At 43.2% G+C, this 23,012-nt stretch overlaps 1 protein-coding gene and 1 pseudogene across 14 annotated transcripts in view; both read left to right on the forward strand.

Moving 5' to 3' along the window:
- The window catches only part of LOC110333163 (protocadherin gamma-A4), a 180,751-nt gene that overhangs the window by 41,011 nt on the left and 116,728 nt on the right, over positions 1–23,012 (forward strand). For 3 of the 14 annotated variants that reach the window (XM_029546767.1, XM_021214669.2, XM_029546772.1), the window contains exon 1: positions 18,001–20,590. The exons of 6 other annotated variants lie outside the window; for them this stretch is intronic. In XM_029546767.1, the coding sequence (XP_029402627.1) occupies positions 18,227–20,590 (2,364 nt within the window). In that variant the 5' untranslated portion in view covers positions 18,001–18,226. Of the gene's footprint in view, positions 1–4,090; positions 7,467–10,459; positions 10,658–12,363; positions 15,077–18,000; positions 20,591–23,012 lie in introns of those variants that run through there. 5 more of the 14 variants (XM_029546771.1, XM_029546770.1, XM_029546774.1 and 2 more) reach the window with 5 other exon arrangements.
- Positions 3,750–3,866, forward strand: LOC115065554 (annotated as a pseudogene).

The following is a 23,012-nucleotide window of genomic DNA, read 5'->3' on the forward strand; positions in this document are numbered from 1 at the left end:
TCTCTCTCTGTGTGTGTGTGTGTGTGTGTGTGTGTGTGTGTGTGTCTCTCTGTGTGTATCTGTGTCTCTCTGTGTGTATCTGTGTATCTGTGTGTTTTAAAGTGAGACAGAATTTTAAAAAACTAAGAGCAATGGAATTTACAGCTTTTATGAGTTAAAGGGGATAAAATGAAAATTTTTTATATGTATTTATTTATTCTTTGTATGTGAGTACATTGTCACTCTCTTCAGACACACCAGAAGAGGGCATTAGATCCAGTTACAGATGGCTGTGAGCCACCATGTGGTTGCTGGGAATTGAACTCAGGACCTCTGGAAGAGCAGTCAGTGCCCTTAACTACTTAGCCATCTCTCCAGCCCCCTAAAATGAAATTTTACAGCACCCACCAAAGTTGTACTTCAAGGATATTTGTGATATTTCTTCTGCAATCACCAGCAGCTTCATTCATTTGCATACTTCTCAAATATATATTTAACCCACTGGGCAGAGCCTGAGCATAGGAGTCCTCAGAGAATACCTACACAGTAGCACACTTCCTCCAACAAGGCCAAACCTACTCCAATAAGGCCACACCTCCAAATAGTGCCACTTCCTGTGGTGAAGCATTGATACACATGAATCTATGGTGGCTGAACCTATTCAAACCACGTAGCCAGGAACACAGAGAGAAGGAATTTACCTGTGAGTGGCCTGACAGATCAAGAACAGACTTATAGTCAGAAGTTGACCTGTATATTGGAATTTAAAATAATTGATAAAAAGCTGTTAAACTTTTATGTATAAGTGGGCTGATCAAGAGTATTAACTGAAACTCACTAGCATTATCAGAAATATCACCATGCTGGAACTCATCAAACTGGACCTAATTTGGCCCACCTTAAACGAATGTAGATGTCAGTCCATAGCAATTACACTGACTATCTTAATTACTTTTCTGTTGCTGTGATGAGACTCTATGACCAAGGCAACTTACAGATGAATGAGTTTATTTGGGCTAACAGTTTCAGAGAGTGAGTCCATGACCATAATGGTGGGGAACATGGCAGGAGACAGTCAGGCAGGCAAGGTGCTGGTACAGTAGCTGAGAACTTACATGCTGAGACAACAACCTTGAGACAGAATAAGAACCAACTGGGAATGGCCTGGACTTTTGAAGCCCAACCCTAGTGATACACCTCCAACAAGGCCACACCTCCTGCAAGGCCACACCTTCTAATCCTTTCTAAACAGGACTATCAATTCTGAAGCATTCAAACATGAGCCTATGAGGTTACTCTCATTCAAACCACCACACACTGCCTCATCCCACACCACACTTCACTTTCTTCAAAAAGAGAACCCAGATGGCAGATGTTACTAGTATGGAAAGTACTCCTGGCCAGAGAAAGGCACTCCTGCTATTATCTGCCCTTCACCACTGTGGACAAAGGGCATGCCACCTAGACACTGTACCATCCAGATCAGGGATTTATAGCAGATAAAAATGATAACCTTCCCCAAGAGTGATGGTTGATGCCCCAGATGAGATCCTCAGTGGCGAGATTATCAATTCCTTTACCAATGCTGACAAGGCAGTTAGACAACTGCTCAAGTGAACGATAAAGGGGGAAACTCCCCACTGATGAATAATTGGCCTTTGAAGAAATGGAGAGCTACATAGTTGGGGTGCAAGCAAGTGATGGTGGAAGTCACACTGTGCTTTGCAAAACATAATGGGGAAATTTTGTGCTGAACAAAAGGAAAATTCCACTTACAATATAGTTCAAGATTCAAAACACATATATAAGTAGGGAACAAATGGAACCTTAGACCAGGAACGGATTCCAGAGTATAGTGTCATTATCACAGCAGTGGACAAAGGAAATCTGTCCCATTCTTCAAACACATACTTCATCCTGTAAATCTCAGACATCAGTGTCAACACTCAGTTTTCCACCAAGCCTCCTATATGGTCCATATAACTGAGAACAATCCCCTTCTAGACTCCCCACGATGCTAGTAAGTCCTTCAGATCCTTATTTGGGGCCTATCAGTCATGTAGCCTACTGTATCTTGGCCAGAGCTAAGGTCATTATCCTTTATGTTCCAAGTGGAGCTTTTACAACCATAAGTAGCTGTAGTCTTTCAAGCTGACACTGAAGTCCCACACTCAGAATTCTCCAGCCTCAACGTCAAGGTGGGCATGTACATGCCCAAGGTGGGCATGTGCATGTGCATCTCAGTGACAGCACCCAACATAGGCTTCACCCTGTGCTGGGGCACTACAGTAAGCTCTTCTACATAATGCTGCCAACCACAGAGAGCCTGGTTATCTAACCATCAAAGTAGTGCCGATAGATGCGGACTCAGAAAACAATGCTTCCTTCTCCTGCTGTATGGGAGTCTGCAGTCTAGGATTGCTCATGGGAAATGTACTGGGCATACTTTGAGAAACAAGATGAAGTCCATCACCACCTCTGACTGTAATGAAAAATGAATGGTCCGCTACTTCGTTCGGTCTCTGCCACACTACATGTAATCTTTGCAGATAGCTTGCAAGAGGTACTTCTGGACCTTAGTGATTACCCATTCCTCTTTGACCCCTAGGCAAGCTCCAGGTTTGCCTAGTGGTCGTCTTGACCTTGATCTTTGCACTCTTTCTCCTTACCATGGTTGTAGCTATTGCCCTATATCTGTGACACTTCTATAGGCTCAACACTGGAGTCTGTTTTGAGTTTGATCTCTGCTACAAGGCTCCGTAGGAGGTTTTCCCTTTCCCCAGCTATGACAGGGGAATTCTACCACATTCCTCCAATGGCTTGGATGAACTGTCTAACATTCTTTAGATTAAGTTTCTCAGTACAAAGCCCAAAAAATGTTCTACTACAAGATCTATGTGTTGAACCCTTTGAGGCTGAAAGCACCAGCCCACAAAGACAACCCAAATATGACCTTGATTCAATAAACTTGCAAACAGTTCCTTAAAAAACCTTCCCATGTATAGTTAGGAGAGAACTCATTAACTGAGAGATGAAACACTGCAGATTAAGTGCTACTTGATTCTGTCGTGTTTTATTAATTTTTCTTGGCATGGTGCATGCCCTTTGTATTTGTGTTGCAATTGCTATTCTGTAGAAACTCTCCTGATGGTCTCAGTTTTTTGTTAATTCTAAAGCAATACAACTGAAAACATTTCAGTGAAGTCATATGCCACACTGTTATTATTATATGTTATCTACCTCCTTTATAGTGCTTAGGTTTCTGACACCTAAACAAGGTTTTAGTCCTGTCTTGGTCACTATTCTATTGCTATGTAAAGATACCATGACTATATCAACACTTATGAAGAAAAGCATTTAATTGGGGCTTGCTTACAATTTTAGAGGTTTAATCTGTTGTCATCATGGCAGCAGACAGTCAGACATGATCATAAAGTTGTAGCTGAGGAGTCTACCTCTGGATCCACAAGCAACAAGAAGAGACAGGCTCTGGGACTGGCTTGGGTTTTTGAAACCCCAAAGCCCATGCCCAGTGACATACTTCCTCCTATGACACCACACCTACTACAATAATGCCGTACCTCTTAATCCTTCCAAATAGTTCTACTCCCTAAGAAATCAAATGTATGATTCTATAGTGGGCCATTCTTATTCAAACCGCCACAATTCCTAACCCCGGACATTATTTCCTGAATTTAACACAACTCTATAAAATTAGGTGATCTGCTTACCTTGATTAAAATCACAAATATCCCATGCACAATACAATAAATACATGTATTAAAATGTCTTATGCATCATGGAAGACAAGTGCGATAATACATCCTGTTTTGCAACCCAGAAGGCATTGTTCAGTATGAGTTTTGATACATACAAAAAGGAAGATGGCACACAAAGCAACTCAGGGGGATGAAGGGACAAGGACAAGGATGGTGAGGCTTGTCTGGAGCATAAGGTCTGAGTGGAAGATCCCTGTGAATAGATGTTTGTTTCAATGCAGCACTGGCATATTCTATATACAGATTAATATTCTGAGAGTGATAGGAATGGATATGGTCTGAATTTGTTTGTAATAGATGTGGAGTGTCAGCACATGACAGGGAGATCTGTCTTAAAATGGTTCCTAAGGTGAGTTGGTGGAAGAAGTTGTCAGAAATCCTCTGGTGGAGAATGTTATAGTGGGGGTGATGGTGTGTCTTTGATTCAAGGAAAGAGAAAAGAATTATGAACTGATATCACAACTGAATTAATCATCTTTCTTTGAGGAAAGGCTATTTCCAGAAATCTTAAATTTGGGTTAGCTTTTAAAAATTGGGTTAGCTTGATAGACAATGAAGGAATCACACGTGGAATTCCTTAAATAAAAGTGTATTGATGTTACAATAAAAAAAAGTTGTATGCACCCTATACATCTTCACTTCCTTTGACATTTTTAAAAAGCATACACAAATGTAGCTGATGTTGCAACCATTCTTTAAATGTTAATAGGAACAAATAATAACATGTAAACATGGCAACTCTTCTGCTTGCTTACACTGGAGTAGAGTCATTCAGAATGTGTTTGTGACTACCAGTGACATTACTAAAAATGGGCAAATTCAAGTGAGGATTCAAGAGTTCCAGAAAAATGTGACACCATTCCTGTTCTGCAGTATTGTAAGAGATATTTCCACAAAAAATGGGTGAGAATTTTTCAGGGAACACTTAAGACCATTTGAAATTGGACATATTATTCTTGTTTCAGTTAATCTCTGAAATATAAATGTCATAACCGCAAATTTAACAGAAAAAAAAAAAAATCCTCTACTGGTTTCACAAAACAAGTGCAGTATGAAATTAAAACTCTAAGTGTCGCTGTTCCCTAACCCGAGCAAGAAAATCAGTGGGAACAAGGTTGTGTCCTGATAAGATACCAAACCTATGCAAAAAAAATCTACTCTGAACTGGTTCCCAACTGGTCTCTGTTCGTTTAAGGACCTTGACCTCTAATTCTGTGGATTACCAAGTGGGCTGGGGCTGGTCTTCCCACCAGCAATCGCTGGGAAGTCTTTAACAAGCCAGTCATGGCGGCTCTGCAGAGGCGCCCGCCCTGCTGCGAGTTGCTCCTGCTTCTCAATCTCCTGTGGTGGTTGTGGGGCTCAGAAGCTGGGCAGCTCCGCTACTCTATTCCCGAGGAAGTGGAGAAAGGCTCCTTCGTGGGCAGCATCGCCAAAGACCTGGGGCTGCAGCCCCGCGAGCTGGCAGAGCGCGGGATTCGCGTCATCTCCAGAGGTAGGTCGCAGCTTTTCTCCCTAAACCAGCGAAGCGGCAGCTTGATCACCGCGGGCAGGATAGACCGGGAGGAGCTGTGCGCCCAGAGCACGCCCTGTCTTGTGAGCTTTAACATCCTTGTAGAAGATAAACTAAATCTTTATCCTGTGGAAGTAGAAATAGTAGACATTAATGACAATGCGCCCAGATTCTTAAAGGAAGAAATGGAATTGAAAATTCTTGAAAATGCAGCTCCATCCTCTCATTTTCTACTAATGGATGTCTATGACCCTGATGTGGGAGTGAACTCTATTCAGAGCTTCAAGCTCAGCGGTAGTAGTCACTTCTCAGTACATGTGCAAAGCCAAGACCAAGGGGCCAAATACCCGGAGCTGGTGTTGGAGCACAGCCTCGACAGGGAAGAGGAAGCAGTTCACCACTTGGTCCTTGTTGCCATGGATGGTGGTGACCCTGTCCGAACAGGCATGGCGCGAATTCTCGTAACTGTCGTAGATGTGAACGACAATGCTCCAGTGTTTACTCAGCCTATCTATCGGGTGAGTGTCCCTGAAAACCTGCCAGTGGGTACACGAGTGTTAACAGTTAATGCCACTGACCAGGATGAAGGGGTCCATGCAGAAAAAACATATTCCTTTGTGAGGATCACAGAAGAAATCTCGCGGATTTTCTGCTTGGATCCTTTAACTGGGGAAATCTCCACTTCTGAAACTCTAGACTATGAGGTTTCAAGATTTTATGAACTGGATGTTGAAGCCCGAGATCAGCCAGGTCTTCAAGACCGAGCAAAGGTCTTAATAACCATCTTGGATGTGAACGACAATGCACCGGAAGTGGTTGTTACATCTGGTAGCAGAGCAATTGCTGAAAACGCTCCTCCAGGAACCGTAATTGCTCTTTTTCAAGTCTATGATAAAGACTCCGAACGGAATGGCCTGGTAATATGCTCTATCTCCGAAAGTCTCCCATTTAAATTGGAAGAATCATTAGACAATTATTTTCGGTTAGTGACAAATACAGAACTGGATCGGGAACAGGTATCTTCGTATAACATCACTGTGACAGCCACTGACAGAGGAACACCACCTCTGTCTACAAAAATATTCATTTCCTTAGATGTGGCAGACATTAATGACAACCCACCAGTTTTTTCCCGTTCGTCCTATTCTGTCTATGTCCCTGAGAATAACCCTAAAGGTGTCTCCATCTTCTCTTTGAATGCAGTGGACCCTGACAGTGAAGAGAATGCAGAAATTATCTACTCTCTGGCCAAAGAAACCCTTCAGGAAACACCTCTATCATCCTTCCTGTCCATCAATTCTATCACTGGTGTCCTATATGCACTGTGTTCCTTTGACTATGAGCAGTTTAGAGAACTGAATCTACTGGTGACAGCCAGTGACAGAGGGAAACCCCCACTTAGCAGCAATGTGTCACTTAACCTGTTTGTGCTGGACCAGAATGACAATGTACCTGAGATCCTGTACCCTGTTCTCCCCACCGATGGTTCTACTGGTGTGGAACTGGCCCCCCGCTCTGCAGAGCCTGGATATCTAGTGACCAAAGTGGTGGCAGTGGACAAAGACTCAGGTCAGAATGCTTGGCTGTCCTACCGCCTGATCAAGGCCAGCGAGCCGGGGCTCTTCTCAGTGGGGCTACACACAGGTGAGGTCCGCACAGCAAGGGTCCTGCTGGACAGAGATGCTCTCAAGCAGAGCCTGGTGGTGGCTGTGCAGGACCACGGCCAGCCGCCTCTCTCAGCTACTGTTACACTTACTGTGGCTGTGGCCAGCAGCATTCCTGAAATCCTTGCTGACTTGGGCAGCCTTGACCTTCCACACAAGTCTGACGATTCAAGCCTTACAATCTACCTGGTGGTGGCAGTGGCCACTGTTTCGTGCATCTTCTTTGCTTTTGTCACGGGGCTGCTGGTGCTCAAGCTGTGGCACTGGCATAAGTCAAGATTGCTGAAGGCCACAAGGAAAGGTGTGTCAAATATATCCACTTCACATTTCGTGGGTATTGATGGAGTGCAGGCTTTTCTACAGACCTATTCCCATGAGGTTTCCCTCACTGCAGACTCAAGGAAGAGCCATCTAATCTTCCCCCAGCCCAACTATGCCCACACACTCATCAGTCAGGAGGGCTGTGAGAAAAATGAGCCTTTATTGATACAGGAAGACTCGGCTTTTTGCAAAGAGGAAGACTCTCTTGATCAGGTAAGGTTATTGCTCTTAATTTAAAAAAAAAAAAAAAAAACAGGACATTGTAATGTTCTCTTTCATTGGTGATGAAGTACATTCTCTTCTTGCAATGACTCATATCTGCCATCATTTGCATATAAAATGTCACAGGGAGATCCAAGGCTTGGTCTCCAATAAATGTAATCAGGGGCTGGGCAGTGGTGGCACACGCCTTTAATCCCAGCACTCTGGAGGCAGAGGCGGGCAGATCTCTGAGAGTTTTGGGACCAGCCTGATCTACAGAGTGAGTTCCAGGACAGCCAGGGCTATACAGGAAAACTGAAAAACTTTTTTCGGCGGGGGAAAAAAGGGTGATCAGAGGAAAGCTTTTGGAAATGTATAAGGATTCTGAGTAAGGATTCTGATCTTGTCAAAGGATTGATCCATTGATGGGTTCATAATTGGATGAGCTATTGGGACGTGATGAAAGCGGGTACCAGTAGAAAAGAAAGTTGATTGCTTGAAGACACAACCTTGGAGGGGATATATTATCCGGGGACTTGAGCTTTATTGCTGCCATGCGGTGACAGCCTTGTCCTACCATGTGTTTCTACTGTAATGTGCACCCTCATTGCAACCTACCAGCACAGAGCCAGGGTACCACAAACAGAACCTCTGAACCGGTGACTCAGAACAACCTTTCTCCTTTTCAAGTTGATTTGTCTAAGACGTTTTTGTCACACCAATGAAAACTCAACTAAACCTCAATTAAATTCTAAGGTTTTCGTTTTTATCAGCACATACCTGGGTTTCTTTTCTTATATTTCATAGGGAAAAAATCTTATTGCATACTGTAGATTTGTTTATCTGCTTTTTCTGTGCCTTTGATTTTGTACATCTCATTTCCAAGGGGTTTTTTTCTACTCTAGGACAGTTAGGCAATTTCTGTTAAAGCCATTACCATGCACAACTAAGTTTTTAGTTTTCCATTTTTTCCTCAATATTATGTAATAATTGCAGGTGTCTTCCAAAATGGTGAAAATTCACATGGGAGTTATTTTCTTCTCTCTCTCTCTCTCTCTCTCTCTCTCTCTCTCTCTCTCTCTCTCTCTCTCTCCTCTTTTTCTCTCTCTTTCTCTCATATTCCAAGCTGGCCTCACTTAGCTGACCTAGAATTTCTGACCATCCTGCCTCTGCCTCAAGGACTTTGTGCACGCTAGGCAAGCACTCTACCAACTATTCTTCCAGTTCTTAGTGAATATTATATGCACATTTTCTTTATTTCCACCTTGAGTTATTTTTCTTTTCATATTTGCCTTCTTACTGCCTTACTTGGTGAGCATTAGCTTTCTGTTCCAGAATCTTTTTGTGACCTTGTCTAATCTTGGCTTGGTGATAAACCACTTGCTGGGCTAAGTGCCCAATGGACTGTTGAGCCATTATCTTTTTCCTTCTGTGCATGTTCAGGATAGATGACATTCAAAGCTGGGTTGCTTCATTGATCAACCATCCTTTGTAGTGTCATCCTTTCACAAGGACACAAATCCAATATAACACATTTGTCTTGAATCTTTGGAAAGAGGAAAATACACAACCTTCCAAATGTTCAAAAGTGAGTTGTTTGTGGTTCTTGCTTCAGTCAGGGGTCATAAACGGACTGAACTTCATTCCAACGAGAGCAGTGAAACAGTCTGTTTTACTTCTTATGGATTTAATTTTTTAAAAATCACTGATGCCTGTGGAAAGGATTGCCTAAATTTTTAATAAAAAATCTTCACTTGAAAAAAAACTAAATAATATGCTTAGCACCAATTGTCATTCATTTGAGCCAGTGAAAATCTCTATTGTCTTCCAATTGATATTAAAATTTGTAAACCTTGCCTTATCTATCTCACACAATTCTAGGAAGATGAAGTAAAACAACAACTTTGTGAAATCTTTTTTCAACAATGAAGTAATATAGTGAACAAAGGCTTGAAATTGTTTTATAACATCATTATTTTAATTGTTGTATTGTTTAAGGGATTACAATGGCATATGTGCATTTGGTACTTCATAGCATTTAATGATGAAAATAAATTTTAATAAAAAATCACTTACAGGAAATAGCCCTAAAAATACAGAATGACTGATGAATAGGAGGATGAAGACTTAATAGGGTTCAAGTGAAAATTTACATATTTAGCATTTAAAGAAAATAAGTTTCTGTCATATAGGAACTCAATGCTTAATACATAGGAACTCTATATATCCTTTTTTTTTTTTTTTTTTTTTTTGGTTTTTCGAGACAGGGTTTCTCTGTATAGCCCTTGGCTGTCCTGGAACTCCCTTTGTAGACCAGGCTGGCCTCGAACTCAGAAATCTGCCTGCCTCTGCCTCCCAAGTGCTGGGATTAAAGGTGTGTGCCACCACGCCCGGCTCAGAACTCTATATCTTAAGTATTTGAAGGAAATGAGGATTATCATTTCAAAGAACTGGTTTTATTTTTCATGACCGAAGATACAAATAATGTTATGGGTTACCAAGCAGAAAATGGTGAAATCTTTAATTGTCAGAGGAATTACAAGAAAGGGACTCTTAATGACATGGGAAAGTCTTTGATTGGCTCTCCTCAAAAGTAAGCTGAGGGTGACTAGGTAGGTGCAGTACTGCACTTTTTTTTCTTTCTATTGATTCTTTGTAAGTTTCACATCATGTACCCCAATCTCACTCAGCTTCCTGTGCCCTCACCTCCAGCCTTTGCCCTTGCAACACCCCCCCCCAAATAAAACCACAAGCAAACAAAGGCATAGAAAACATCTCATCATGGAATCTGTCTTATCCCACAGTATAGCCCTATGTCTTCACTTTCAAATGTTCATTGCAATGCATCATTGCTCTGGTTTGAGATCTCTGGGTTTGTGACACCATTAATACTGAATCTTCACTAGGACATCCTCCCTGTTATTTTGTTGTTGCCCCATGTTGTGGAGATCCTTCAGCTTTGTATAAGCAGGACCAACCCTTTCGCCTATCCCAACTGTTCGCAGGCAATATATATTAGAGGATGGACCAACTCAAAACCCTGGATCTGGCCTGGATAGTAGCTGAGCTAGTCAGCGCTCTGGCTCTCCCTTATCTGGGTGGTGCACATCTTAATTACAGAACCCAGAAGACTGAAGCAAGAGAATTATAAGTCTGAAGCCAGCCTATGCTACATAGTGAGAAGCGCCTCAAAGGGGGAAGGAGTTGAATTGATAGCCAAGGAATTAATAAAGTCATGAAGATTCAATAACTGGCTGAGTTGTTAATTGAATTTTTCCCAATCCTGAGTTAGAAGATTCAATAATCTGGCAATAGAGTGGGTTGATTATTTGCACACCTGAATGTGAAATGCTCTAAAACCTAGTTTAGAATACATGTTGAAAATGTATGATTCTCTCCTTTGTAACCTGATGTTGAAAGTAATAATAAAGATAAATTAGGAGGCTGAAAATAATTTGCGAACTCTTCACAATACCCTGTGTCAGTCTTCAGCACTACAAAAACAAATAATAATGAGCTTGCCTTGTATATCTGAAGCCCTTTGTTCAAACATCACCACAACGAAAGGAAGGAAGGAAGGAAGGAAGGAAGGAAGGAAGGAAGGAAGGAAGGAAGGAAGGAAACAGGGAAAGAAGGGGTAGGGAGAAGAGGAAGAGAAAGAGAAAAGAAAATGGACAAGAAAAGAAGAGAACAACAAAGGAAGAAAAACAAGACTATTAAATCCTTCTTTTAGAGATGATCTTGTTATGTAGCAGCACAGTGTAGAATAGAACTCCCTGTGTGGCCCAGGCTGGACTTGAACTCATGGTCTTCCTACCTCCACCTCCCAAATGCTAGACTACCATCATGCCTAACTAGTTTATGCTTTAATTAATAAGATAGGAGTAATCATGTTTTTCTAATCTGATGCTATGCCATTTATATTTCTATAGTTATGGAAGTGTTTATTTCCAACCCTAAGTTTTCAAATCTGGTTTACTTGAACAGTGTTGATATGATTCTTTGATTTTATTTTAACATTAATTTTAAACATCCTATATCCTATGTATTAGTCATGTGAATTAAATGGCTTCCTACACAGATATGGCTATTGTTTTATAAGCTCTAAGAGAATATACTATTTTCACATGTCATTAATTTTGAGTGATTTTTTTAAGCTACATCTTGAATATACATCAGCATTGCCAAAGCTAGCTAACTGGGTTTCGTGGTATATGACTAGTTTTTAGACTTTCACATGAGTTTCCTGTGACCATATAATTTGAACAAATGAAACATTTACTATAGAAAACCTGCAGAACGTATCAACTATTAAACATATGAAAATCATGAGCCAAAGGAGACTTTTTGACCAACCTACCATACAAATAATTAATACCAAGCTAAGCTGTCAGGGAGTTTGACCATACACTGGATTTTTGAATCGTCATGGAAACAAATCTGCAATATCATCTGGCTGTTTTATCATCTGCTGATCAAACACTATCATGGTGACAGTTGTCAAACGGAAGAATAAGCTAGCAGAGATAGTCAGTGTAAATACCTACATTTTTAATGAGAAATAAACTAAACAGAACTCCAAATAAATGATTCAACAGAAAATGTTACAGAGAATGCAAAATAATACATAGGGATATATTTGCAGTAGAGTTTTACAATAGAAATTTAAATAACGTTTACATGTTTGCCTGACAAGGCTTAATTTTCTCTAATTAAAATGTGAATTTGTGCTTAAGAATGTAACCTCAGCGTTGCTTCCTGAAAGATATTTTTAAAATGTATTTGGATTTATCCGCTAGTCAATACCTTAAAATATATCTTTAAAGTATATCCGTGTTGTCTGGGATGAAGAAATTTAAGCAAACAGAAATTTGAAGAATTAAACATCTTTCTGTAAAAATCAGATTATTTTGCTTCAAGATGGTGCAGTAACTGAGTAAGGACTCTGCGCGCCGCTGTTCACCAACCATGAGATGGTGGTGACAGAGCTCAAACAGAACCACCGAGTTTACAACACAAAGAGAGGACAGACTGAGACAAGCAAGCCCTCCACCAAGCAACATCAAACTCAAACCGAATAGCTGGATTCCCGGATTCCCTTCCGCACACTGGGGTCCTGGCGGACACAGCTGTGTTCTCAGGCACCTTCCGAGACCTCTCAGGGTGTGAGCGAGATCCGCAGGACTACAATGGCGCCTGGACAGGGGGGCTGGGGATCGCACTACAGAGGATTTGTGCTGCTCTCCATTCTCATAGGGACCCGGTGGGAAGCCTGGGCAGGACAGATTCTCTACTCCGTGTCTGAAGAGATAGCTAAGGGATCTTTTGTGGGAAATATCACCAAGGATCTAGGACTGCAGCCTCAGGAGCTGACGGAACGCAGGGTCCGCATCATCACCAAAGGTAAGACCCAGCTTTTCTCTCTGAACCCGCGGAGCGGCAGCCTGGTCACCGCGGGCAGGGTAAACCGGGAGGAGTTGTGCGCTCAGAGCCCGCGATGTCTCGTGAGCTTTAACATCTTGATAGAAGACAAAATGAATCTTTTCCCTATAGAGGTGGAAATAATGGATGTTAATGACAATGCTCCCAGATTCCTAACGGAAGAAATAAATGTAAAGATAATGGAAAATGCAGCTCCTGGGATGCGGTTTCCACTTAGTGAGGCTACAGATCCAGACGTGGGCAAGAACTCCCTCCAGAGATACCAGCTCAGCCCCAATCACCACTTCTCCCTGGTTGTGCAAAGTGGAGATGATGGAACAAAGTACCCAGAACTGGTGCTGGAGAAGGCTCTTGATCGGGAAGAAGAGGGGCTTCACCATCTGGTCCTCACAGCCTATGATGGCGGGGACCCGCTCCGGTCTGGCACCGCCAGCATCCTCGTGACAGTGGTGGATGTGAATGATCACACGCCAGTCTTCTCTCTGCCCCTGTATCAAGCGACAGTCCCCGAGAACGTGCCAGTAGGCACAAGACTTCTCACCTTAAATGCTATCGACTTGGATGAGGGAATCTATGGGGAAGTGACTTATTCTTTTCGGAAAATAACTCCAGAACTTCTACAAATATTCCATCTGAACTCCCTGACAGGAGAACTGTCGACTTTAAAAGGTCTGGATTATGAGGAATCCAGCTTCTATGAGCTGGAAGTTCAGGCTCAAGATGGTGCTGGCAGTCTGAACAAGGCAAAAGTACTGATCACAGTTTTGGATGTGAATGACAATGCCCCAGAAGTGACTGTCACATCTGTGAGCAGCCCAGTCCCTGAAGACACGCCACCTGGGACAGTGATCGCTCTTTTCTACCTCCAAGACAAAGATTCGGGGAAGAATGGTGAAGTGACCTGCTCTTTGCCAGAAAACCTGCCTTTTAAGTTAGAGCGATCAATTGATAATTATTACAGGTTGGTCACAGCACGAAACCTGGACAGGGAAAAGATGTCTGTGTACAACATCACACTGAAGGCCACAGATGGTGGAATCCCTCCCCTGTCCACTGAAACTCGAATGTCCATTCACGTGTCAGACACCAACGACAACCCACCCACCTTTTCCGACTCCTCTTACTCCATCTACATCCCTGAGAACAATCCCAGAGGAGCCTCCATCTTCTCAGTGACTGCACAAGACCCAGACAGTGACAAGAATGCCCAAGTCACTTATGCTTTAGCAGAAGACACCATCCAGGGGGTACCGGTGTCATCCTATGTCTCCATCAACTCTGACACGGGAGTCCTATATGCCCTTGGATCCTTCGACTATGAGCAGTTTCGGGATCTACAACTTCAAGTGACTGCTCGTGACAGTGGGGACCCACCTCTCAGCAGTAATGTGTCACTGAAACTCTTTGTGCTGGACAAGAATGATAACGCCCCTGAGATCCTGTACCCTACCCTACCCACTGATGGCTCCACAGGGGTGGAGCTGGCTCCCCGCTCTGCAGAACCTGGATACCTAGTGACCAAGGTAGTAGCTGTGGACAAAGACTCAGGCCCGAATGCTTGGCTGTCCTACCGCCTGCTTAAAGCCAGCGAGCCAGGGCTTTTCTCAGTAGGGCTACACACTGGTGAGGTGCGCACAGCAAGGGCCCTGCTGGACAGAGATGCGCTGAAACAGAACCTTGTGGTGGCTGTACAGGACCATGGCCAACCCCCACTGTCAGCCACTGTGACACTCACTGTGGCTGTGGCCAACAGCATTCCTGATGTCCTAGCAGACCTGGGCAGCATTAGGACCCCTAGTGAACCCAATGATTCAGATATCACCCTCTACCTGGTGGTGGCAGTGGCCACCGTTTCCTGTGTTTTCCTTGTCTTTGTCACTGTGTTATTGGCTCTCAGGCTGTGGCGTTGGCACAAATCACACAGGCTACAGGCTTCTTCAGGTGGTGGCCTAGAAGATGTGCCTGCCTCACACTTTGTAGGCTTGGATGGGGTCCAGGCTTTCCTACAAACATATTCCCACGAGGTTTCACTCACTGCAGACTCTCGAAAAAGCCACATTATCTTCCCTCAGCCCAATTATGTGGATACACTTATCAGCCAAGATAGCTGCGAGAAAAGTGATTCTTTGTTAACATCCATAGATTTTCAAGAATGTAAGGGTGAAGCCCCAAGTTCCCAGGTGAGTTAATCTCTTTACTTTTTCTGTGTGCCTGTGTGTGCCGTGCTCTCATGATGCCAGGTTTCTTCTTCTATTGTTTTGGGAGGGTCTCTGATTTAAACCCAGAGCTGGCCTATTTGCTCCAAGATGCCCCCTTCTCCATCTCTTGGGCTGTGGGCTCACAGCTGGATCACCACACATACTTGGTACGTATTGGGGATCCAAACTGTGACTCTCACACTTTCAAGTCTATCAATTTATCCATGAACCATCTCCAAAGGCCCTTTTCCTTTATCTTAATTTCCACTAGAACTATTGTTTGCATGAAGTGTATCTATCATTTTACAAAATCAAGAACTTGAAAAATGTAGATTTAAAAACTTTTAAGTGGTGCAGTAAAGTTTACCAGTTTATTTCAGTGGTTGTACTTTAGCAAGAAGCACATAGGTTGTGATATCTTTTAATTAAACAGTGTGGCTTAATTAAATTTTACAAGAATATAAATAAATAGGCCAAGACCATTTTGTCCTGTCTACTTAATTTCCACTTCATTTTCTTAACTCAAATATCCTCTAAGTGAAAATGAGTTGTTGAGTCTCTCCCTTCATTAAGAGTGGAGCATTTCTTAAGTCACCTTCCTGGGGTTCTCCTTAGAATTCAAATCTATAAAAAGAGTCTTAGTGATCTTTTCAATCTGAAGCCTTTCTCTGTTTTGCTCTCTTTTGTAACTAAGCTTAGTAGACTTTAAAAGCATGAATAGTTGCTTAGATATTTAAAGCATAGTCATATACTAAAGTTGGATTACTCATAGAATCATATATATATATATATATATATATATATATATATATATGTGTGTGTGTGTGTGTGTGTGTGTGTGTGTGTATACTTCAAAGTGTCCAGCACAAGTTCAACTCTCAATACTCATGAGAAAAATGCAAGTATGGTGGTGTATTTTTTATCCTAGCGCTGGGGAGGCAGAGACACACACGTTTATGGGATGAGTCTGGCTAGCCTAGTTTAACTGGCCAAATCCCAAGTGCTAGTGAGAGACCCTGACTCAAAAAGATAAGGTGGATGGCTCTTGCAGAACAGTGCCTGATATTTACCACTGGCCTACACACACACCAAACAAAAGGATGAAACTTGTCAAGTATCAATAAGATCTATATAAAAAAAAAACAGTCATGGTATCTAATACCACACTAAAATTAATTGGTCAAAATGGGTTCAATATGTCAAATAATATGATGTTTCCAAGGTAGGTGTGGTGGTTTTGCTTGTTGTTGCAACAACACTCAGGAGACGAAAACAAGAACTTTGGGCCAGCCTTTTCCATCTCAAACCCCAGTATCTTTTCAAATGTAACCCTATTTGAGAAATAGACAATTGCATGTCTTCGCATGCAACTCCAATGTATTTATTCTTTTGGTGGCATTCCACTTGAAATGTCTGTGTCCTCCCAGGGTGAAAATGGGAGTGGGCAATACTGGAAAGAAGGTTCTAGAAAATAACCACCTCATACTCTCAAGCCCCAGACCAATATTCACTTTCATTTATCCATTCTTCTGGGAAGGAGAAAGATTAGAAATAACTAAGTTTGTGGAAGGACTACCTCTATATTCTTTCACAGAGTGCTCTTGTACTACACTGATCTGTAAGAAGAGTATGACAAGGTGATAATGACCACTGGGACTTTCTGGATGCTAATTAAAAGGGTTGTTACAATGTAATGCTGTAGTTTTTGGTCTTTGCCAATGGACAAGCACTTAGTAGAATGAGAGAATAGTAGTGTTCCGATGTGTAGTCACTTAAGAAGAGGGCACTATTAAATTTTGTGGGGGAAGGCACACTGGTATAAACAGAGTGTCTAGACATAATAAGAAGGAACTGCCCTAATCAATACTTATTAGATTCTCAAATGCATTTTTAAACAAAGAGGAGATGCCAGCACTAAGCGGAGAGAGCTATCGAAAGCAATCCTTCCAGGAAGGTTTGCCTCCAATCCCAAGGTTGTTGTGAAGTATAAAGCAAGTGCAAGGGGAGTGACCAGCCCATGAACTTTAGTCCCTTTGTGTTGCAAGGTCAAATCATGTTCCCTTGGCGATTTGAGTGCTGATGTTATAGTTTATACTGAGAATAGCTGTAATGGGAAATGGGTGGTCTAACTTCAGCCAGCAACATTTTTTTACCTGTGATAGTGGAGTGAGAATCAGATAATATTACTGTTAGGCGATTGCTCAGAGTACTTTTGGAAAATAAAATGACTTGGATGATGAGTATGAATTGCGGTTTTGAAAAGATACATTTCCTCGAGGTGATGGGGGGCACAACTTTAATCCCAGCACTTGAGAGGCAGAGGCAGGTGGAGCTCTGTGATTCAAGGGCAGCCTGGTCTATGTACCTCCAGGACAGCCAACCTATGTAATAGACCCTATTTCAAAAAAAGAGAAAGAGATGAAAAGAAAAAGAGAGAGAGGAGGAAGGAGAAGGAGGAGGAGCGAAGAAGAAGAAGAAGAAGAAGAAGAAGAAGAAGAAGAAGAAGAAGAAGAAGGAGGAGGAGGAGGAGGAGGAGGAGGAGGAGGAGGAGGAGGAGGAGGAGGAGGAGGACCTTAAAAATGATATAAAATATTTGCGATAAAACAGAAGGAATCGTATCGCACTATATCGATGCTCAATAAATATGCAATATTATTGCTCTCTGAGATTTTACCGGCCAAGAATGTGTTACAGTCATGTTTGGCTCACCACTTGTGTATCAAAAATTAAAGCACGCTTATGCCAACAGATATTATGCCTCTGGCGACATAATCCTAGAAATTTGTCATAAAAGGCATTTCTGACAATACAATTTTGAACGTTATTCAGTATATGGAAATTGCTGGTTAAAAACCTCAATTAGCAAAGGCTGCAGTTTCCTACTGCAGACTCTGGGCGCCGCTGTTGGCCAGACTGGAGATTCTGGAAAATTTCTCGCGCAGCCGCAGAGCGCTTTCCAAGGCTTCCTTTCTCAGCCTTCTTTACACCGCTTCTTTCCGAGCAAAAGAGGAATCATTTCACGGACTAGATTTGATACCAAAGTCCGATTGGAGCTCGGAATATCCACACCACGCAGCTTCTTCGTAACCCGGCGTCTCCAAGCTGGTGAGCAAGCAAAGGGGAGCAAGAAAGATGCGGGAGGGCGCTGCTGAGAGGCGTCAGGGGCAGAGGCGGCCAATGCTCCTTCCCTTCCTGCTGCCTTTGTTCTGCCCCGCGCTCTCTGAGCAGATCCGCTACAAGATCCCCGAGGAAATGCCCACCGGCTCGGTAGTGGGGAACCTCGCCAAGGACCTGGGCTTCAGTGTCCAGGAGTTACCGACGCGAAAGCTACACATCAGTTCCGAGAAACCTTACTTCAGTGTGAGCTCAGAGAGCGGAGAGTTGCTAGTGAGCAGCAGGCTGGACAGGGAGCAGATATGCGGGAAGAAGCTGGTGTGTGCTCTGGAATTTGAGGCTGTTGCTGAAAATCCACTGAACTTTTATCACTTGAGTGTGGAGCTGGAGGACATTAATGACCACACGCCAAAATTCGCGCACACATCCTTTGAATTGCAAATAAGTGAGTCCTCAAAACCAGGGACAAGATTTATCTTAGGATCCGCCCATGATGCAGATATAGGAACCAATTCTCTGCAGAATTACCAGCTTAGTCCCAATGATCATTTTTCACTGGTGAATAAAGAGAAATCAGACGGTAGTAAGTACCCTGAAATGATATTAAAGACAGCTCTAGACCGGGAAAAGCAGAAATTCTACCACTTGACTCTGACTGCTTTGGACTTTGGGCATCCACCCCTCAACAGCACTGCACAGATACAGGTCCTAGTGACCGATGCCAATGATAACCCTCCAGTGTTCAGCCAGGACATATACAGGGTGAGCCTTCCAGAAAACGTGTACCCAGGAACCACCGTGCTTCGAGTGGTAGCCACAGACCAAGACGAGGGTGTCAACTCCGAGATCACGTTCTCTTTCAGCGAAGCTGGCCAGATTACCCAATTTAACCTGGATTCTAATACCGGAGAAATTACTACTCTGCATACATTAGATTTCGAGGAAGTCAAAGAATATTCCCTTGTTTTGGAAGCAAAGGACGGTGGGGGGATGATTGCGCAATGTACAGTGGAAATAGAAGTCCTAGATGAGAACGACAATGTCCCTGAAGTGTTATTCCAATCTCTTCCTGATCTCATAATGGAGGATGCTGAGCCAGGGACATACATCGCTCTGCTTAAAACCCGTGACAAAGATTCTGGACGCAATGGAGAAGTTATATGTAAATTAGAAGGCGGTGCTCCGTTTAAAATACTCACTTCTTCAGGAAACACATATAAATTAGTGACGGATGGAATTCTAGATCGTGAGCAGAACCCGGAATACAACATTACTATCAGAGCTACTGACAAGGGTGACCCGCCTCTCTCTTCCAGCTCAAGTGTCACCTTGCGTATAGGTGATGTGAACGATAACGCTCCAGTTTTCACGAAGGTTTCATACCTGGTCCATGTTGCGGAAAACAATCCGCCTGGAGCCTCCATCGCTCAAGTCAGCGCCTCCGACCCGGATTTGGGATCCAATAGCCAGGTTTCCTATTACATCATAGCCAGCGACCTGGAGCCTGAATCTCTGTGGTCCTACGTGACCATAAACACACAAAGCGGAGTGGTGTTCGCGCAGCGCTCCTTTGACCACGAGCAGCTGCGCTCCTTCCANCTGACACTGCAGGCGCGCGACCACGGATCGCCCNCGCTCAGNGCCAACGTGAGCATGCGCGTGCTGGTGGGCGACCGCAACGACAACGCGCCACGCGTGCTGTATCCCACGCTTGAGCCCGACGGCTCTGCGCTCTTCGACATGGTGCCACGCGCTGCCGAGCCCGGATACCTGGTCACCAAGGTGGTGGCGGTGGACGCAGACTCAGGACACAATGCCTGGCTGTCTTACCACGTGCTGCAGGCCAGCGACCCCGGGCTCTTCAGCCTGGGACTGCGCACAGGCGAGGTGCGCACAGCGCGTGCCCTGGGAGATAGGGACTCAGCGCGGCAGCGCCTTCTGGTCGCTGTGCGTGATGGTGGACAGCCACCGCTCTCGGCTACAGCCACGCTGCACCTGATCTTTGCTGACAGCCTACAGGAGGTCCTACCAGACCTCAGTGATGACCCTTTGCCCTCAGACCCTCAATCCGAGCTGCAGTTCTATTTGGTGGTGGCCTTGGCCTTAATTTCTGTGCTTTTCCTCCTGGCTGTGATTCTAGCCATTGCACTTCGACTACGACACTCCTCTATCAGGAAGGCATGGGGCTGCTTTCAGTCGGAAGTGGTGGTTCCCCCCAACTACAGTGAGGGGACTTTGCCGTATTCCTACAACCTGTGTGCTGCAGAGTTTAACTCCCTAACATGTAATGATCAGTTGAAATCAGGACAAGATCTACTATTTGCAGATTCGGCAGGGGCCTTGTTTCCACTTTGTAATTCCAATGAGTCAACCTCCCATCAGGTAAGTTTCCTGCAAGCATAATGTACTCCTTTCTATTAGTTCTTCATATTCTCAGGAATTACATACTTTTCAGATAGAGCTAGTTCTTAAGAAAGTTACAATGAAAAGCTAGTGGCATGGCTAAGTGCCTAAGAGCACTTACCTGCCTAGTATGTTGGTTCAGTCCCAAGAAAAGTTTTAGTGGGTTAAAAAGTGCTTGTTGGGGCTGGAGAGAGACTCAGCCACTAAGAGCACTGGCTGCTCTTCCGGAGGACCCAGGTTCAATTCCCAGCACTCACTGCTGACAATTGTCTGTAACTCCTGTTCAAAGGGATCTGATGCCCTCTTCTGGCCTCCGAGAGCATCAGACACCTACAGTGCACAGGCATGCAGACAAAACACCTATACACATTTAATAAATCTGAACCATGGCCATACAATTCCTCAAAGAATAAAGTAAGAGCACTTCCAGAGCACTTGCATGCCTTACAGGTGTTAACACACCAACCTCAGATTCGCAGCTCTTAGCCTACAGTGTGAAAATGTGCGGTGTTGATTCTCCTTAAAATTTAATGAGATTTCACCATGAATTTTCCTTCTGATGCTTAATAATGTGAAAGTTTGTGGTAACTTGAACACACTATGAATATAAAAGCAGTCACTGTGCTGGGTGTGGGGTGTGGTAGCTTGCATCTTTACTTCCAGCACTCAGGAAGCAGAAGTAGGCGGATCTCTGACTTTGAGGCCAGCCTTGTCTACAGAGAGAGTTCCAAGATGGCCGCCAGGGCTACACAGATAAATGCTGTCTTGTAAAAACAAAACCAATAATTGAAATAATTGTTAAAGCCAAAAACACACTAACAATAGATATATTCTACTGATTTAGCTGTTATAGCTTCTATAATTTTTGGAGTTTTATTATTATTTCCTTCTCCCCACCCAAGAATAAGATTTCCAGAATAAGATCTCTTAAGCTCAGATCTATACCCATGGCCCCTTATAATTTTATACAATATGTATTGTTTAATCAGTTACTTAAAAGAAGGTTCAGTATTCATCAGAAGATCAAAAGGCTTGATAATACATGTGCATAATGTCAGCATTTGGGAGATAGAGGCAAGGCCAGCCCTGGCTATATGAGACTCTTTCTAAACAAACAACCAAAAGCCCAGAAGGTCAAAAGCAGATTGCTGTTCCTTGAAGCATAGGTTTTTGAGACTTTACCTGTACAGAGGTTCATACAATAAGATCCACCATTGAAGAAGAGATGAAAAATGCCTTCCCTCTGTTTCTTCCTGAAACACTCCAATATATAATTTTTAAAATTAGTAGTATTAGCTGGTCAGTGGTAGCTCACACCTTTAATCCTAGCACTTGGGAGCCAAAAGTAGGCAGATCTCTGAGTTTGAGTGTGGCCTGGACTTTGAATGTTTGGGTTTTTTTTTTCCTTTCATCTTTTCCAAGGACATAACTCATGCCACAGGCCTAGGAAGCAAGTGTCGCTGTCTGCTGAGCCATCTGGATGGACACTAGAATCCATCTTTTTCTTTGTGTTCCTAAATTAAAATATGTAGAGGTCTTCTACAAATTAGACTACCTCTAGGTAGAAATAGTCTTGAAGTTTTCAAATTTTTAGACAAACTAGCCAATCTACTGTGCAAATAAAAATTATTAATACATACGAAAGGCCATACTACATTGTGTCACTCTCTGGGCAGTCTGTATCACCTGCTTCAGTTACTGACAACTTCCAACTATTGATAGGATTTCCATGGCAGCCTTAATATTTGTCTTTGTATATTAATTATATATGTTCCTCACTTTTTGCTGTTCTTTGGATGAAAGTTATAGTAGTAGGGCTGTGGGGGGGTGTGCGCGTGTGCGTGTGTGTGTGCGTGTGTGTGTGTGTGTGTCACTTAAACACTCATCTTGTTTAAAGTGCAATTATTGACAGGCTTGGTAGTGCACACTTTAATCCCAGCCTGATCTACCTAGTGAGTCCCAGGACTGTCAGACCCCTTCTCTCTCTCTCTCTCTCTCTCTCTCTCTCTCTCTCTCTCTCTCTCTCTCTCCACACACACACACACAAACACACACACACACACACACACACACACATATATGGAAAGAGGGCGAGGGCGATAAGAGTATTACTTTCAATTGTGTCTTTATCTGTCCCTTCCAAGTATTTTTCAACTAGGAAGAAATCAGTGACAAGTCAGTAGAATCTTTGTTTTTTTTTTTTTTAATAAAGTGTAAAAGTTTCATCCTGGCCGGGTTGTGGTGGTGCATGCCTTTAATTCCAGCACTGGGGAGGCAGAGGCCGGTGGATTTCTGAGTTCAAGGCCATCCTGGTCTACAAAGTGAGTTCCAGGACAGCCAGAGCTACACAGAGAAACCCTGTCTCGAAACAAAACAAAACAAAACAAAAAAGTTTCATCCT

This window comes from Mus pahari, chromosome 15, assembly GCF_900095145.1.
Source record: "Mus pahari chromosome 15, PAHARI_EIJ_v1.1, whole genome shotgun sequence".
NCBI classification, from domain to species: Eukaryota; Metazoa; Chordata; class Mammalia; order Rodentia; family Muridae; genus Mus; species Mus pahari.